Source organism: Nannospalax galili, unplaced genomic scaffold, assembly GCF_000622305.1.
Source record: "Nannospalax galili isolate Female #2095 unplaced genomic scaffold, S.galili_v1.0 scaffold1230, whole genome shotgun sequence".
Taxonomy (NCBI): Eukaryota; Metazoa; Chordata; class Mammalia; order Rodentia; family Spalacidae; genus Nannospalax; species Nannospalax galili.
The window spans coordinates 1,260,631-1,279,006 of NW_008329135.1; the positions used below are offsets into that span (position 1 = coordinate 1,260,631).

The window sequence follows — 18,376 nt, forward strand, 5'->3', positions numbered from 1 at the left end:
GTTTATCAGAATGACACAGGTGAATAAATACTCCTTGACCAGAAAACTCTGCTACTGAGTTTTTATTCTGATATTCATACATAGGTACAAGATGACACATGTTAAAGGCTGTTCATTGAAATATGGTTTGCAATAACTACACAACTTTGAGAAGGACTCTCCTGCCCATCATGTGGAACTGGTTAAATAAATTACAGTGCTTGCATAGAATGGAAATTATACTTATAATACGCATCATTGATTTGCAAATATCTCTAAGAGCTTTGTGCAGAATAGTATATATGCTGTGGCCTTTGTGGACAGTGGAAAAATAGAGTGATGTATCCCTAGTTGCTTTCATTGAACAGTTTTAGAAGGATATGGATCCTTCTGGAAAGATAAATGAATAAATGGGAAGATACTAGTAATAGGAAGAAAAAAATATTTTTAAAGTACTGCATGCTTTAAAAATAAATTTTCAACTATAATCATATGCATGTATTATCTTCTGAGAAACATATTTCAAAGTTATAGCTTAATGTAAATAGAAAGCAATACAGCATCTTTTCAGTACATGCACTCAAGTGACTGAACACAGGCATCCTTAGGATCAATAATACATTAACAGTTCTGAGGTTATCACAAGGAATTCATTTGAATATGACCAAATTCCCCAAGATGACTTGACACTGAAAATCATAATATCCAGCTTCTCTTTCTCTACATCAAGAGTTCTCAAGTTTTTCTTCTTAAGCTCTTCATTTCAATTCTTTATGTTGTGACTATTTTTACCATTTACGTCGTGATGTTTATAAATATGGATTTGGAGATCACTTAATGCTACACCACTGTTTTTTATTTTACTTCCATTTGTTATGCTGTTGTTTGTTTTGATTTATTTATTGTTATTTTATTTGTATGGAGTGTTTTGTCTGCGTGTATGTAAGTGCACCCATGTCATATAATACCTGCAGAGGCCAGAAAAGGGTATCAGATTCCCTAGAACTGGAGTTACAGGTGGTTATTAGCCATCATGTGAGTACTGGGAACTGAATCCAGGTGCTCCAAGAGCAGCCGGTAATTTTAACCACTGAGCCATCTCTACAGGCCCTGCATTTGGTTAATAGTATTTTTATTTATTTTTATTTATCTTTGAACATTTTGTACATGCATAAAATGTATCTTGATCATATCCACCCCCACTTCCTCTTCTGACTCCCCCTAGGCTCGCCCAACACAATCCCTTCCCAATTTCATATCTTTTTTCCTCTTTAAAAATAATCCACCGAGTCCACTTAGTGCTACCCAGGTATGCATAGGTATGGGGCCATCCACTGGAACCTGGGCAACCTACCAATGACCGCACCCCAACAAGAGAAGTAACTCTCCCTCCCCTAGGAGCCATCAACTGACAATAGCTCTTCAGCTAGGGATGGGGTCTTGGGAGCTTCTCAATGGAATTTTAACTAGCTGGATGTAGGGCAGATCTAGTGCAGATAACCACAACCCCTGTGAGTTCCCATGCTGCACCATTTTGGGTTTGCATGACCTTGGATGGTGAACCTTATCTTCCACATGTGTAAAACAGGTGAAACAAGGTGGCATCTTAAGGTTTGCTGTGAGCATTTAGCAAAGCATTGACCTTTATAAAGCTCTTAGTCTAGCACATGTTCAAACTTGTTGAGTCTCTCTGCTACTACCATACAGGCTTTTGAGACTACCTAGTGACTCCAAACTTCCCTGGGTTCTGAACAGCCGTGTGTTATGGTAGAAGCTCTGCTTATCAGTCTTACAGAAGAGGTCTAACGTGGAGCATCACCTTCACTCAGCTCACGGAGTAATGACACCTTTGCTGTTTAGACACCGAATCATAAATTTATGCTTATTTACTACCCTTAAATTAAAATTTCTTTGGTTAAACACACTGAGTTTCCATATAATAACTCCTTTACTCTTAAATTCAAATATAATATCCACTGTGCATTAAAAAGTCATCAGTATTTTTAGTACCTATGTACCAAGTGCTCTCCAATTCTTTTTATTATGAAATGTAATTTGCTTCAGAAAGAATTAACTTAGTGTCTCTCAATCATTATAATGGGGATATTTTATGTGACTTTTATTATGTTTATGTAATAGACATCATCTCAGTTTAAAGGAGCATTCTTCTCCATATCTGTAATCCAGATTATTAGTAATGAACTTAGTCAATTAATAATAAAATTAATATTACCTAAACATGATGAATAATCTGTTCTAGTAAACAAGAAATGTTTGTGGAAGGGCATACCCTGTTGGTATAATCTTAAACCTTAGAAAAGATTAGAGTCTAGATTGACTGTCAGAAAACAATGTGGACCACAATGCATCCAAAATTGAATAATGACAAATTTTTTAAATAAATCTCTTCTCTCTGACTTTCCTTAGCATCTGTACAACGAGAGACTATCAAGGGAATTATTAGAACAATTACAAATTATGCTTAATCCTTGGGCTAGAAAGCAGAAATTCTCAATTAAAAAAAAACTAAGTCCTCATTTTATTAATATAAAGATGTGACTCAAGGAAAAATTGAAGTTACTTTTGTTATTGAAAAAAATACCCAGAGTGTATGTCATAAAACAAATATTAGCTCATCCCTTGGGGATATAGAAAAAGAAATCAATCCTGAGATTAGATTGAAATCAACTAGGCAACATGTAAAAGAATTACAATATAAATATGAAATGATGAAAGGTGTGGTAGGAAAGCTGAAGGAAGAGTGGCCACAGAAATATCTTCCATTTTGATTAGATTTTGTAAAATTATGACAGTTTAATAGGCAAAGATGGTGGACAAAGTTATTTTGAAGAAAACAGATAGCATGAAAACTAGCTAAGGGATGTTGTCAAGATGCTCGTAGGACTAAACACGTGGACTCCAGTGTAAAACAGTGATGAACGGAACAAGCAACAATACAACACAAAGCTGAGAAGTTAGGTCTCTTCTCACAAGCTGTGAAAAGCCAGGAAAACTACTTTGACTGGGGTGGTGAGATAACTGAGCAGGCAAAGGTACTTGCCACCACGCTGAAAGTCTGAGTTCAATTCCCAGAACCTACATGGTGAAAAGAAAACCAGCTCCTTCAAGTTGTCCTCCTGCCTCCATAGAGGCACCATGGCACAAACTTACCCACAATAAAATAGATAAAAGGAAATTTTTATATAAAATAAGAACTTTGATCAAAAGAATGATTTTATAGGGGCTGGAGGGACGGCTTAGGAGTTAAGAGTGCTTGCTGCTCTCCAGAGGACCTGAGTTTGGTTCACAGCACCTACACTGAGTGGTTCACAGCTGCCTTTAACTCCAGTTCCAGGGCCTCTAACACCCTTTTCTGGCCTGTGTAGACACCTGCAGTCATGTACACATACACACACATATTAAAATAAAATAAAATCTTAAATAAAATATTTTTCACAGCTGGAGATATGGCTCAGTGGTTAAGAACACTTTCTGTTCTTGCAGAGGACCCCGGTTCAGTTCCCAGCACCCACATAGTGGCTAACAACCATCTGTAGCTCCAGTTCCAGGGGATCTGACACCCTCTTCTGGCCTGTGCAGACATTGTACAACATGGGTGTTCTTACACACAAGCAGACAAAACACTCATCTGCGTAATATAAAAATAATTTTTAAAAATCTTAAAATATGAATAAAATTGGGATGTTCTGTATGATATATACACAAAAAAACAATAAATAAAAAATGAGTTATATTTGAGGAAAAAGCATAAAAATTTGCTTCATGTTAGTTGATAAATATGAAAAACATTGCCACTGAAATCCACCTGATGAGTTTATACCTATGCTCAGGTGCCAAGGATCTCAGAAAGTAACCAACTGTGACTAGTAATAATCAGATACATAGAGATTAGAGACACATGTGCGAACGTCCAAGCGTTAGTTGCATTAAAAACGAGTTTTGTGGTAGCTCACGCCTTTAATCCCAGCACTTGGGAGGCTGAGGCAGGTGGATCTCTGTGAGTTCAAGGCCAGCCTGGTCTACATAGTGAGCTCCAGGACAGCTGGGGCTACAGGGAAATTGTGTAACTGTATCAATTCAACTGTGAACCCAAAAATTTAGAGCCAATTTTGAAAGAGATGCAACTTTGCTCTTGAAACTGTTATTGACTATGTCAATGCTACTGTAATGAAATGCTTCTACTAATTATGTGGTTATTAAATAAATTTTTTTTAATCTTAAAGGGCTGGAGAGATGGCTCAGCAGTTAAGAGCACTGACTGCTCACCTCCACAGCATTGCATGACACGGGAGCATTCACATACATGCAGGCAATATACTCATACACATAAAATAAAAATAATAAATAAAAAATAATAAAAAGCATTTTAAAAAATCTTAAAATACTTTAAAAAGAATAATTTTTATAAACATTGCTATGGAAAACTTGCAGTAATAATTGGGAATAGACTTGGGTTCTAGGAGAGGGACAATCTTCCGGTAGTTCAGTAAAAACATTTTATCCTAAATTAGTTTCGGTGAAGTAAGGAAGCAATTAGTGCAAATGTGGAGAGACTGAGCAAAATCCATTTGCCAAGTGCCTACTGTGTCAGAGCCTTTGAATTTTATCAATCATCCCAGCTCCCAGAAGTAGGTAATTCCTTTCCATTTTACAGAAATTTGGTTAGCTTAATCATAGTGACCGTCTGAGGTAATCCTGCTGGGTCTCAAACTTGGATTCACTGACTTCTCAAGACTATTCTTGGGCTGGAGAGAGCTCTTACAAGCACTTACTGCCCCTGTAGAGGACCCAAGTTCAGTTCCTAGCATCTATGTCCATGGCTGACAACCACCTGTAACTCCCACTCCAGGGAGTCTGACGCCCTCTACTGGCCTCTACAGGCACCTACATTCATGTACACAAACCCCCACCCATACACAATATAAAATAAGTCTTCAAGGGTCACTCATTCTCTATGACCTCTTTAAACTGATCTAGTTAAGGAGAAAATTTCAGCCACAAGTTACATTGAGATTTTAACTTGAAGTAGTAGTGAAAGCATGGTATCAATCAAAACAGGACGTCGACTATCAGGAGGAGAAGCTCAATCGAGGAGACGAAGCACAAATCCCACCTCTGTCTAACCAGCCCCGCCTCCTGAGCACTAAGATTTCAACATTACCTGAAGAATGGTTATTTGAGAATTTTTCTCTGGTCCTGTTTGGGTCTCTGAATGTTTGATGAATTATGTGATGAGCTACTTCTGAACATTCAATTGTTTTGTCAGGTGAGAAGTTTCCAGACAAGAGCCCTAAGGTGCAGTTACTGATGACATACGAGGATGCGAAGCTCACCATCCTAGTGAAACACATGAAAAACATCGTAAGTTGATTCCATGTCCTAGGAGACCAGCAGCCCTCCACTGGGAAATCCCCTGCCTCCTTTAGGCAATTACTGTCGGCTTTAGGAAGAAGAATGGGTCTAGCAGCCAAGTTCAAATGAGGAACAAGCAGCCAATTCCAATGTTTCTGTCTCAGCGTGATCCCGATCCTTGGGGTAAAGGCTGCAGAATATTTCACAGGGAAAGATGTACAATGAAGACAGGAATTATTTAAAATGAAGTGTCAAGAAAAATCTGTAAACAGGCTTGAAGAAAGCAGGAATTGTTGGACAAAGAAACAGACTGGGACCCAAAAATTTCTGTGGCTCACATTGCTGAGTTCAGCTGGGGTGGAGTGGGGGGCGGGTATTGACTTACCTGCTGCCTGATGCTAGAACCTCTGCTGAGCTCAGAGGACTGACTTTTGCTGCATGGTGCCAATACTTTCTCTGTGAGGCTGTGAGTTCTTAGACTACATTGATTTTATACCATCATCTTAGTTACCACATTCTGATGCCATTGTTTTTTTTTATCAAATTAACTTTTAAATCTATTAATTCATTTTTATTTTATGTATATGAGTGTTTGGCCTGCACATATGTAATGCACCACATGCATGCTATGCCCTCGGAGGCCAGAAGAGGGCGTTGGATCCCCTGGAACTGGAGTTAAAGACAGTTGTGAGCTGCCACTCAGTTCTGGGAATCACACCCACGTCCTGGAAGAACCCAGTGCTCTTAACCACTGAGCAGTCTCTCCAGCCCTCTAATTTCATTGTTTAGGTGTATTTTCATCTCCTCAAAAAGTGTCACTTTTTTGTTGTTTATTTTGAAATTTCTTGGACTTCTTTGAAACAACTTTTCCTATTTTTCAGTCAGACATTTCATTTCTATTTCCTTAATCAGTCAATGGCACTTTTTCTTTTTCAGTGATATTGTTACCCTGATTTTTCTTGTGTGGGGTGTGTGTGTGTGTCTGTGTGTCTGTGTGTGAGCACATTGTGGGGGGTGCATGGGTACATGTGGACAAATGATGTGAAGGTCGGCAATCAATGCCAAGTATCTTCTATCTTATTTTTTGAGTCAAGGTCTCTCACTGAACCTGGAACTCACACATTCAGCTAGACTGGCTGGCCAGGGAGTTCTGGGATCTCATTGTCTCTGCTACCCCTACCTACTAGCACTGTGGCTATAGGCAGACACCTGCTGTTGTGCACAGCTCTTATGTGGGTGTTGGGGATTTGAACTCAGGTCTTCCTGCTTGAGCAACAAGCACTTTATCCACTGAGCCATCTCCCCAGCCATTTCCTGATTACTTTTGATTGTGTATTCCTCCTTGATGTCTACGCATTGAACAGGTGGGTAGTTATTCTAGTCTTTGGAGTCTGCCTTTGTCAGGGGACATCCTTCAACACAGTAAGCCTGTGTAGAAATTCTGGGCAGTTTTCTGTTGTGCTCTCTAACCCTTGGCCTCTGTGGCCACTGCAATGTTAGGTATTGCCTAAGTTTTCCACCTAAGGTTTATCTACCACTGTGGGGTGTTCACAGCCCAAGTTCACTATAGTAAGCCAGTGATTATGGGCTTCCATCCATCCCAGTGAAGATCTAAAGGCTCTACCTGCAGATACAGATCTGGCATCTGGGGCTGTGGGTCTGCTGGGTTTTACTGTAATCAGCTCAGTAATGAACTTCAGTGCAGATTTCTACACTTAACCACCTTCTCTTACCCCTGAACAAATGATAGCTTTCTGGGCACTATTTTACCTTGGTTAGGGGAAGAGTAAGACTGTCACATAAAAATGTCTTCCCCACCCTGATTTTCAACTGTCCCTTTCTTTTTTTGGTAATTTATTTATTTATTTATTTATTTATTTATTTTTTATATGTATAAGTGTATGTAAGTGTACCATGTGCATGCAATGCTCAGGGAGACCAGAAGAGGGTGCTGGATTCCCTAGAACTACGCAGCTTATCATGCCACATTGCAGTTAACACCTGAACAAAACAGCGTGCTTTAGGGTTTAAGAGTGGGGAACTGTGCCCTGGAATTATGTCCCAGAGCCAGGCCTCACCTATGCTTTTATTCCAAACCACCATTTCTCCAGCTTCAATTTTGGGGAACTATAAACTTAGATCCACCCTTATCTTAACAATCCTGCCCTTTCACCCCTAGGTCTAAAACAGCTCAAGCACACACGGTCAAGCAAGTCTCAATGTTCATTGTTTTCAGTGAAGACGGGCACTGTCTTTCAGTGTTTTGGCATGCTCATTCTCAGTCCTAGCCACATCTATTCACTATTTTGGGGTGGAGCAGCAAATTCAGTTTCCCCAGAATCAAAGTCACATGTCCAGGTCACAAGACTACACCATTCCGTGAGTTTGCCAAAGTTAATTAAAGTCATTAGTTCAGATTGTGTCCATTTTATAAAATTCATTCCTACAGAAATGGAGTTATGGATGGCTGTTAACTGCATGTGGGTGCTGGGAACAGAACCCGAGTCCTCTGGAAGAGCAGCCAGTGCTCTTAACCACCAAACCATCTCTCCAACCCCAACTATCCTTTTTGTATTACCATACTAAAACCATATGGTTTAAGATTCTCTCTCTCTCTCTCTCTCTCTCTCTCTCTCTCTCTCTCTCCTGGTTTCTTTAGCTCTTGGGAAGATATTTTTGTGCATAGCTAGCTGTTCAGAATGGTGCTTCTGCAGACGGGACTATTTCCAGAGAGTCTTCATCCACTATTTCGCTCTAATCTTCTTTTCCTAAGATGTTCATACTTCCGAATAAAGCTACTGCTTCACATGTTTAATAAGGCTCAGATGTTGCAGGCAGTGAAGGCTCTGGGAAGGTCTTGTGGAGAGATAGTCAGTCATGGATGTCATAGTCGGAGATGAGACAAAGTAAGGAAAGAGCTTCAACTACAAGAAGAGCACTCAAGTGTCCCTCCTCTCAGAGTGAGTTTGCTCCCCAGGGTTTTGGACTGAACAACGCCATAGATGTGAAAATTATTCATAAAACTGGGAGGGGGGAAAGAGAATTTCAAGAATTTGGGGGGGTTCCAAGAATAGAGTTTATTCTTTTTCTATTCCTTTTTTTGTTTTGTTTTTATTAGCATAGATTAGTTATACATAATAATGGGTTTCATTGTGACATTTTCACACATGCGTATAATGAATTTTGATCACAGTCCCCCCGCTTCCCTCTCTTGTTCACCCCTACATACACACTTCTACCTGAACCCCTACCTCTTCCCTTCTACTAGTATGTCTTTATTTCCTTTTTATTAACAATGAGTTAAATTAGGGCTACTTACCTGAGCAAGGGAGAGGATTACCTACAAGAGCATGAGCAACTTACCGTGGCTACACACCGAAGAAAATGTCCAGCTCTCCCCCAGCAGCTGTGAACTGCCTATAGGGCCTCAGGAAGACAGAGCCTGAGAGCCGCTCCCTCTAAAGTGTTAGATGTTTTTCTAATGAGGACCCCATCTTTGCATGCCTAGAACCAAGACCAAAATCTGCAATTATATTCTAAGGATAACTGAATGCCCCTTCTTTCTGTTGCTCCCCACTCCAGGGTGGGTAAAGTCAGAGGCCAGAACATTAGCTGAAGCTTGTCTTTAAGAAAGGGAGTGATCTGTGACACAGTGGCTGATAAAGGATCTGAGTTGGAAATAGGAAACAGGAAAGGGAAACTCTAAATGTCACCAGCTCCTCCAGTCTTCCTTGGGTCTAGACACACAGGCCTTCCTGGTGATGCAGCTACAAGAACACTGCATCCGATGTGGAGAAAGTCAGCAACATAATTTTGGCTCTTTTCCTCACGCACATGTCTTTCAGGGTGTCTTTGAAAGGATCTAAAGGAGCAATTTCTTCTCCACATGACATGCATCTGGCATACACTAAATATTAATAAATATTTGTTCAGTGAACAAATAATTGGCATAATTTTCAGGAAATACATCCATTACAAACAGTATTAGCCAGAATGCCAAGGGTGCTTGTTGCTAAGTCTGTGGTGATCACAGTTGGCAAGTTTTGTAATATCTGGACAAATGTTTTTAATTTTGGAGGTATTTCACTATTAAAATAGTTATTTGGGGGCTAAGGCTATATCTCAGATGGTAGAGTCCTTGCCAAGCGTGCATGAAGCCCTGGGTTCCATCCCCATCACCCCATAAACCAGGCATGGTGACATGTCTCTGTAATCCCAGCACTCAGGAAGATGGAGGCAGGGAGGCAGAGGATCAAATGTTCAAGGCCATCTTCAGCTACTCAGTGCACTTGAGGTAAGCCTGGGGTACATGAAACCCTATCTCAAAAGACAAAAATAAAATAATTTTCCTCCATTGTTTTTGATAAGAACATCATCTTAAATCGGAATAGCAGTTGTTCAAGAAACTTCCTTGGAAACTGAAAATTCAGTCAGATGTTATTTGTGATTACATAGACCTTAAGCATCTATGTAAACGTGATAAAACAATAGAATATTAAGAAAAATTTTAATTAAAATAATATATGAATTTATTACTGTTTGTTAGCCTTGAAGATGGTTCTCTCTGAAATTATACATTAGTTTAAGTAATGTTTCCATTACTAAAACGTTTTTAGACAAAGCCTACTGAAATTCCTTTCAGCTCTGACATATACACTCCACAGTGGGTGATACTATTCAATGGTCACGCCTCATTTTTGATCAAAAGCAATATTAACTAAGTTGGTCACCCATTGCATCTACCAGATGAATTCCCAAATTACTTGTGACAGTTTGCAAAACTGCATTTTACACTTATGAAGTTGTGCCTACCGACGAGGCTATCCAAAGCCAGTGTGACGAAACACAAAGGGTCACAGTGGGAAAGAGCAAAATCTTGAAATAGACATAAAGCTGGGGTAAAGGACCGGGGACTGTGGATCCCACTGAAGGTTAAAAAATGTCCACGCATTTTCAATTCCCCCAGGAAGTTAATAATTTTCTCATCCTGCTTCTCAGTCTGCCCCTCTTTCTCCTTTTTCTCTTCCTTCCTTCTTTCCTTCCTTCCTTTACTCTCTCCCTCCCTTCCTCCTTCCCTTCCCTAATTCCTATTTGTTTTGTTGTGTTTGTTGAGACAGGTTTTCACTATGCAACCTAGATTCACCTGGAACTTACTCTATAGCCCAGGCTAGCATTTTAATACAGATGGCATTAAAAAACCCATCTATAACTTCCTAACATATTGCTTATCTCAAGTCCTAGCTAATTGTCATTTATTTTTAAAGCCTTTAATGTGTTCATATACCAAAGTAATCAGACTTCAGAAATTGTGTTTGATTTTATATTAATATTAAAATGAATTATTATGCCCAGAGTTCTGTTATATTTAATATTAACTTTGATGAAAAGAATTGTTTATCTTATATTAAATCTTTGAAGCTTGGCACTAAGAATTGCCTTCCTGTTGTGAGATTGCAGGCTGAAGCAAAAATGTTAAACTCCTTTCTCTTTCAAAGCCACACAACACGATTTACTCCAGTGAACACAGATTAACAAAGTACTGCAATTATTTAGAAGCTTGGCCAAGATTTCTTAATAATATTTCAGTTCTTATGACAAAGGAGCATTTAAAATCATTGAGATTTGAAATGTTTTAGAGCATTTTTCTAAAGCTTTTCCAGGTTCTACCGTTTAAATGCTTTTGGTTTGTTTTTTTTTGTTTTTTTTTCTGCAATGTTTGTTGCTGCGTTTCCTCTCTACCTCCTGGATTTCCCTATCCGTGTCATTTCTAAATCTTCCTTCCACAGTGTGAATATTCCAAGGCCCTCAAACTAATCAATAGGGTGAAAATGCCTCCTGGTATTGAAACTTCCCACAATGCATCTCTCTCACATCCAAAAGAAGAGTTCTTTAGAATGGGTAACAAGTAATGTCATGACACACAGGAATCGCCTGTCCGATATTTCTTTCATGGGTCATAAAATATGAAAAAATACTTGCTCTATAAAATTAAGAGAAGACAGAGAGAACAGAATCAAACTGAAAACCCATGTATGTCCCTGATGACTAAAGACACTGGCCATTTCTATTTCTTCATTTGAAAAGTGTGTTCGGTTCATTTGCCAATTTTATTGGTTTGATTATGCATTTTAGGTGTTTACTTTTTAAAGGTTTTTACATTTTATTTTTATTTTGTGTGTATGAGTGTTTTACCTGCATGTAAGCACACCCATGTGTGTGTGTGTGTGTGTGTGTGTGTGTGTGTGTGTGTGTGTAACCTTCCCTTCATACCCTCCCCATTTAAAGTATCCCCATTTTCCACATTTCTCCCTTAATAATACCTGTCTGCTATGGTCCCATCTCGCTTAAGCTCGTTCTTCCCCTTTACCCCCATAGTTCCTTGTATAACGCTCTCTCTCCCCCTCCCATTTAAATAGCTCCATTTTATCCATTTCTCCCGTACTAACACCTATCTCCTACTCTTCTCTTCTCTCAGGTACCTTCTTTCTTTTACCTCCCTGGTTAATTTCCATTTTCCTGGTTCATGCAGTTACATCAGGATATACAATCACATATAAGGATTTTGGTGCAAGGATCCACAAATGAGGGAGATTATATGTCGTTTGTTTTCTGAGTCTGTGTTACTTCACTTAGTATAACAGTTTCTAGTTCCATCCATTTACCTGCAAATTTCATTATTTCATCTTTCATGACCATTGAATAGAACTCAATTGTGTAAATGAACCACATTTTCATTATCTACTCGTCAATTGAGGGACACTTAGGTTGCTTCCATCTCTTAGTTATTGTGAAAAGAGTAGCAACAAACATGGATGTACAAGTGTCTCTACAATAGGATGAGTCCTTTGGGTATATGCCAAGGAGTGAATTAACCAAGTCATATGGTAGGTTCATTTTAAGTTTTTAAGAGTTCTCCACACTGCTTTTCTTAGGGGTTGCATGAGTTTGTAATCCCACCAGCAATGAATAAGCTTTCCCTTTCCCCACATCCTCTCCAGCATTTGGTATCATTTGTTCTCTAGCTCTTAGCCAGTCTGACTGGGGTAAGATGGTCGTTTTAATTTGCATTCCCTTAATTACTAACGATGTTGAACACTTTTTAAGATGCTTCTTAGTCATCTTTATTTCTTCTTTTGAGAACTCTCTGTTCAGATCCTTAGCCCATCTCTTAATTGGGTTACTTCCTTTCTTGATTCTTTGATTTTTGAGTTTGTTATATATTCTGGGTATTAAACTTCTGTGCTAATCCTCTGTCAGATGTGTCGCTGTTGAAGATTTTCTCCCACTCTGGGTTTTCCCTTCACTTTCTTGATTGTTTCTTTTGCTGTACAGAAGCTTTTTAGTTTAATGAAGCCTCAGTTGTTGATTGTTGACCTTAATTCCTGAGCAACTGATGTCTAATTTAGATAGCCCTTTCCTACAACTATATCTTGTAGGTTATTGCCAGTGTTTTCCTCTAACAGTTTCCGAATATCAGGCTTCACACTGAGGTCTTTGATCCATCTGGAGCTGTTTTGGTACAAGATGAAACATAAGGATCTAGTTTCATTCTTCTACAGGTGGAAATCCAATTTTGCCAGCACCATTTGTTGAAGATGATGTCTTTCCTCCATTGTGTGTTCTTGGCACCTTTGTCAAGTATCAGGTGGCTAAAATTGAATGACTCATGTTTGGGTCTTACAATTATGTTCCATTGATTTACCTGTCTATTTTTGTGCCAGTACCATGCTGGTTTTATGACTACACCTCTGTAATACAGTTCGAGATCTGGTGTAGTAATCTCCCCAGCATTGCTCTTTGTGCTCAGGATGGATTTGACTATCCAAGGTCTTTTGTTCTTCCATGTGAATTTTAGGATTTTTTTTCTAATTCTGTGAACAATGTCATGGGGATTTTGATTGGGATTGCATTGAATCTATATATTGCTTTTGGTAGGATGGTCATTTTCACAATTTCACATTACTTCTTCCAGTCCATGAACATGGGAGGTCCTTCCATCTCCTGGTGTCTTCCTCCATCTCTTTCTTTAAAGATTTAAAATTTTCATTATAGAGATCTTTGGTGTCTTTGGTGAGGTTTATTCTGAGATACTGTATTTTATTTTATTGAGGATATTGTGACTAGGAGGGTTCCATGTGCTCTTTCTCTGCTTGCTTGTTACTGGTATACAGAAAGGCTACTGACTCTTGTAGATTAATTTTGTAACCTGCTACTTTACTGAAAGTGTTAATCATTTCTAGGAGTTTTCTGGTGGAATTTTGGGGACCTTTTAGGTATAACATATCATCTGCAAATAGTGATAATTTGACCTCTTATTGTCCAACTAGTACTCCTTTAATCAAGAGTTTCAATCAATGTATTGAAAAGGAGTGAAGATAGTGGACGGCCCTGTCTGCTTCCTGATTTCAATGGGAATCTTCCAGTTTTTCTCCATTTAGAATACTGTTAGCTGTGGGTTTGTTGTGTAGTTTTAGTTATGTTGAGATATGTTCCCTCTAGTCCAATTCCTCCTAAGACTTTTTTTTTAATCTTTTTAAGACAGGGTCTCCCTGTAGCCCCAGCTATCCTGGAACTCACTATGTAGACCAGGCTGGCCTTGAACTTACAGAGATCCACCTGCCTCTGCCTCCCAAGTGCTGGGACTACAGGCGTGCCCCACCACACCTGGCCCTCCTAAGACTTTTAATATAAATGCATGATAAATTTTGTCAAAGGCCTTTTCTGCATCTATTGAGATGACCATGTGATTTTTGTCTTTGAGTCTATTTATATGATTTATGATGTTTATTGATTTATGTATATTGAATCAACTCTGTATCTCTAGAATAAAGCCAGCTTGATCATGGTGGATGACCTCTTTGATGTATGTCTGTATGTAGTTTGCAAGTATTTTGTTGAAAACCTTTGCATCTATGTTCATTAAATGATATGGGTATATAGTTTTCTTTTTTTTGTTTCTGTCTTTACCTGATTTTGGTATTAAACTGATGCTGGTTTGGTAGAAGGAATTTGAGAGTACTCCCTCTGTTTCTATCTTTTTTAAAATTTAAGTAGTATTGGTTGTATATCTTTACATTTCTGGCAGATTTCTTCTTTAAATCTGTCTGGGCCTGGGCTTTTTTAAGGTTGGAAGTTTTTTTATTACTATTTCAATTTCCATATGTTATGGGTCTGTTTAAGCTGTTTATCTCTTCTTGGTTTGGCTTTGATGATGTCCATGATTTTAGATATTCATCCATATTTTAGGTTTTTCTTTTAAAGTATAGGTTTTTTAAGTATTCCCTTATAATGTTTTGGATCTTTTTGGTTGGATTTTGTTGATTTGGATTTGCTCTTTCTTTCTTTTGGTTAACTGGGCTAAGGGTCTATCTTGTTTATCTTTTCAAAGAACCAGCTCTTATATTCATTGACTCTTTATATTATTAATTTATGCTCTGATTTTTCTCATTTTTTCTCAGCTGCTGTGTTGGGTTTCATTTGTTTTTGCCTTTCCAGAGTCTTTAGTTGCAATGTTAAGTCATTTATTTTTGTTCTTTCTGTTTTTACTTAAGGTAGGCATTTAGAGCTATAAACTTCCCTCTTAGGACTGCTTTTAAAGTGTCCCAGAGTTTTTGTTGTATTATCCTTTTCCTTTAGTTCCAGGAACACTTTTATTTCTTTCTTAAATTCTTCTTTGACCCATTCATCATTCAGGAGTGTGTTGTTTAATCTTCACGAGTTCATGTATTTGCTAGGACTTCTTTCAGTGTTGATTTTAAGCTTTACTGCATTTGGTCTAATAGAATGCATGAGATTATTTTAATTTTTTTTTTATTTGTTGAGGTTTGTTTTGTGCCCCAGTATGTAGTCAATTTTAGAGAAAGTTCCATGGAGTGCTAAATAGAAAGTGTATTCTTTGGTGCTTGGGTGGAATAGTCAGTAGATGTCTGTTAGGTCCATTTGATGTGTGGTATAATTTAATTCAGACGTCTCTCTGTTTATTCTTTGTCCGTTTGACCCATCTAATGGAGACGGTGGAGTATTGAAGTCCCCTACTATTACTGGCTTGGAATTAATCTGTGTCTTAAAGCCCTGTAGTACTGTTTTTTGAAATTGGGTGCACCAAAGTTTCGCGTACATGTTCATGACTGTACTATTTTCTTGGTCAATTATTTCTTTGATCAGAATGAAGTAACTCTTTACCTCTTCTGATTAGTTTTAATTTGAAGTCTATTTTTCAGTTATTAGAATTGCAACCCCTGACTATTTCTTAGTGCCATTTGCTTGAAATATTTTTTCCCATCCTTTCACCTTAAAGTAGTGCCTGTCCTTGAAGGTGAGATGGATATCTTGCAGACCACAAAAAGATTGTGTATTTTGACTGGGGAGTTCAGTCCATTGATATTTAAAGTTACTATTGAAAGATGTGTATTGTTGTCATCATTTTAACTTCTGCTTACATTCTTGGTCTAACTTTGTGTTTCCACAATTATACCTTCATTTAGTTTCTTCCTGTTGCCTCTTGGCTATAGTTGTTCCTTTCTTTAACTCTTTGTATTGCTTCAAGTATTCTCTGAAGGACTGGTTTTGTAGAGGACCAGAAAAGAAACTCCCCACGGCATAGCACAGTAAACACACTAATGTACAGAACAAAGAGGCAATACTGAAAGCTGCAAAAGAAAACAAACCAGCAAGTCACATAGGAAAACCTATCAGAATTACAGCTGACTTTTCAGTGCAATTAGAAAAGCCAGAAGAGCCTTTACCAAAATATTCCCAGTTTTAAGTGACCTTAGATGCCAACCCAAAATACTTTACAGAGGAAAAATGTCTACTGTAGCTGAAGGGGAAAGAAAAATCTTCCATGACACAAATAGGCTAAAAAAATTCATGTCTTGACTTCTTTTTTTTTTCCACTGAGTTAATTTTTGCTGTATAGAAAAGCTAACGAATTTTTGTACACTGAGTTTACATTGTCCTACTTTGGTGAAAGTGTTTATGAGCTCTAGGTGTATTCTGATGGAGTCTTTATTGTCTTTTAGTTCAGGAATAATTTGAGCCTTCTGTGTCATTTGTATACTCTTTATTTCTTTCTCAAACCTTATTACTCTACCCAACATTTCAAACGTATTTAATAAGAATGATAAGAGTCTATCTCCTTGTTTTGTTCCTGGTTTTCAAAGAAATGCTTTCAGCTTTTTCTAGACAGTATAACACTGACTACCAGTTTTAACATGTTGAGAATAAGACCTCTATCTCTAGTTTCTCCAGGTCTGTCCTTATGAAAGAATATAGAATTTTGTCAAAGACTTTTTCTGTACCTACTGAAGTGATCGTGTGACTTTTGTCATCCTGAATCCCTGGTATGAAACTAACTTGATCAAGGTGTGATCTTTGTAATGTGGTGTTGAATTTGGTTTATAAAGATTTTCATCAAAGATTTCCGTATCTATAGTCATCAAGGAAATTGGTCTATAGTTTTCTTTTTTGTTGTTGTTGTTAAATCCTATTCAGTTTTAGTATCAGAGCAACACTGGCTTATAGAATGAGTTGTGTTTCTTCATTTTCCATTTTACACAACAGTATGAGGATTACTGGTTCTTCTTGAAAGGCCTGGTAGAATTCAGCAGTGAATGTGTCTGATCTTGGGCTTTTCTTTACTGAGTTGGGATATCTTTACCCTTTGCAGGTACCTCCTAGTCTCATGGATTCCTCTCTTGCTGAAGAATAAGCACTCTGGGAAGTTCTCTAAAGTCAATAGTTCATGTACCACACTGAAAACTGATTATTGAGTTGGTAGTCACCCCATAAATGGCATTCTGCATGAAAAATGAGTTCTCGGCTTCCCACTAAGTAAACTGTGGTGCCTACTAGAGTAGAAACGAATGTATTTGGAGACAGCCAAATGTGGTTGTGAAGGCAAAATGAAATGGCAATGTTTGATCCATGAAGTAATATTTGGGTGTTTTAACTCCATCAGCTAAATCAAGATTCTTTGCATTATTTTCATTTTTTAAACATCTAGGTTCTTCGTTTGCTTTTTGTTGTTGTTTGGGTTTTGAGACAGTTCTCATTATGTAGACCAGGTTGACCTAGAACTCACAGAGATCTGCTTCTGACTGCTGGGACTCAAGGTATTTGCCACTACATTCAGCCCCTTTCCCCTTTTTAATATCTAGATTCTTAATTGCTACCTATTACTGTACCATCCTATGTGTGCTTAGCTTCGAATAAATGACTTATTCTCGATGAAGGATGATTTCCTTAGAGTAATCATACTATCAGCTTTATTTGATATATATTCCATGAAGAAACTTTTCCAGAGTTGACTCATTATGACACTAGTCTTTCAAAGACTAAGGTACAAATCGATGAACAGTGAAGAGTACCCATCCCAGATCTAGATATTCCATGCATCTATCGTGGTTTGAACTATGGAAATACTGACCCTTAAGATTACAGATTATTTCTCACTGAAATCAACCCTACATTTTTAATAAGCTTATCACCATTGATATCTTTTTAACATCAATACCTTTAACCTCTCCTTCTTATATTTTATGTTCCCAGGTGTCTATGAAAACATAGCTGTCATTCATTCTCAAAACTTCTCTCACAGTATTTTCTAGGTCTTCCTTGGATTTCACAAACTTAATACACACAAGGCAACTTAATAAAGGATGGTTTCGCTCACCCTTTAAATGTGAATTTTTCCAATATTCATGATATTAACTCTTGAGACTAATCTCCTAGTTTAATATCTTAAGACTTCAAAGATAATATGATTGCTCCTAAATTTACTGAATCCCACTTATATAGTTCCAACTGATTGATGGGTATTTATACTCTGATATCCTTCCATCTCTTTAAGCTAAAATATTCCACAATTTGTTCCTCTACTTTTGGCTCTGTGCTGGATAGCTTTAGTGTCAACTTGACACACCTGGGTTGAGGGAGCCTCAGTTGAGGAATTGCCTCTATTGGACTGGCCTGTGGCCATGTCTGAAGGGCATCTTCTTGATGAGTGATGTGGGAGGGCCCAGCC

At 38.0% G+C, this 18,376-nt stretch overlaps 1 protein-coding gene across 3 annotated transcripts in view; it reads left to right on the forward strand.

The window, feature by feature from the left end:
• The window catches only part of Pik3c2g (phosphatidylinositol-4-phosphate 3-kinase catalytic subunit type 2 gamma), a 402,869-nt gene that overhangs the window by 356,770 nt on the left and 27,723 nt on the right, over positions 1 to 18,376 (forward strand). For all 3 annotated transcript variants that reach the window (XM_029563391.1, XM_029563392.1, XM_029563394.1), the window contains one exon: positions 5,267 to 5,361. In XM_029563391.1, coding sequence (XP_029419251.1) covers positions 5,267 to 5,361 — 95 coding nt within the window. The remainder of the gene's footprint in view (positions 1 to 5,266; positions 5,362 to 18,376) is intronic.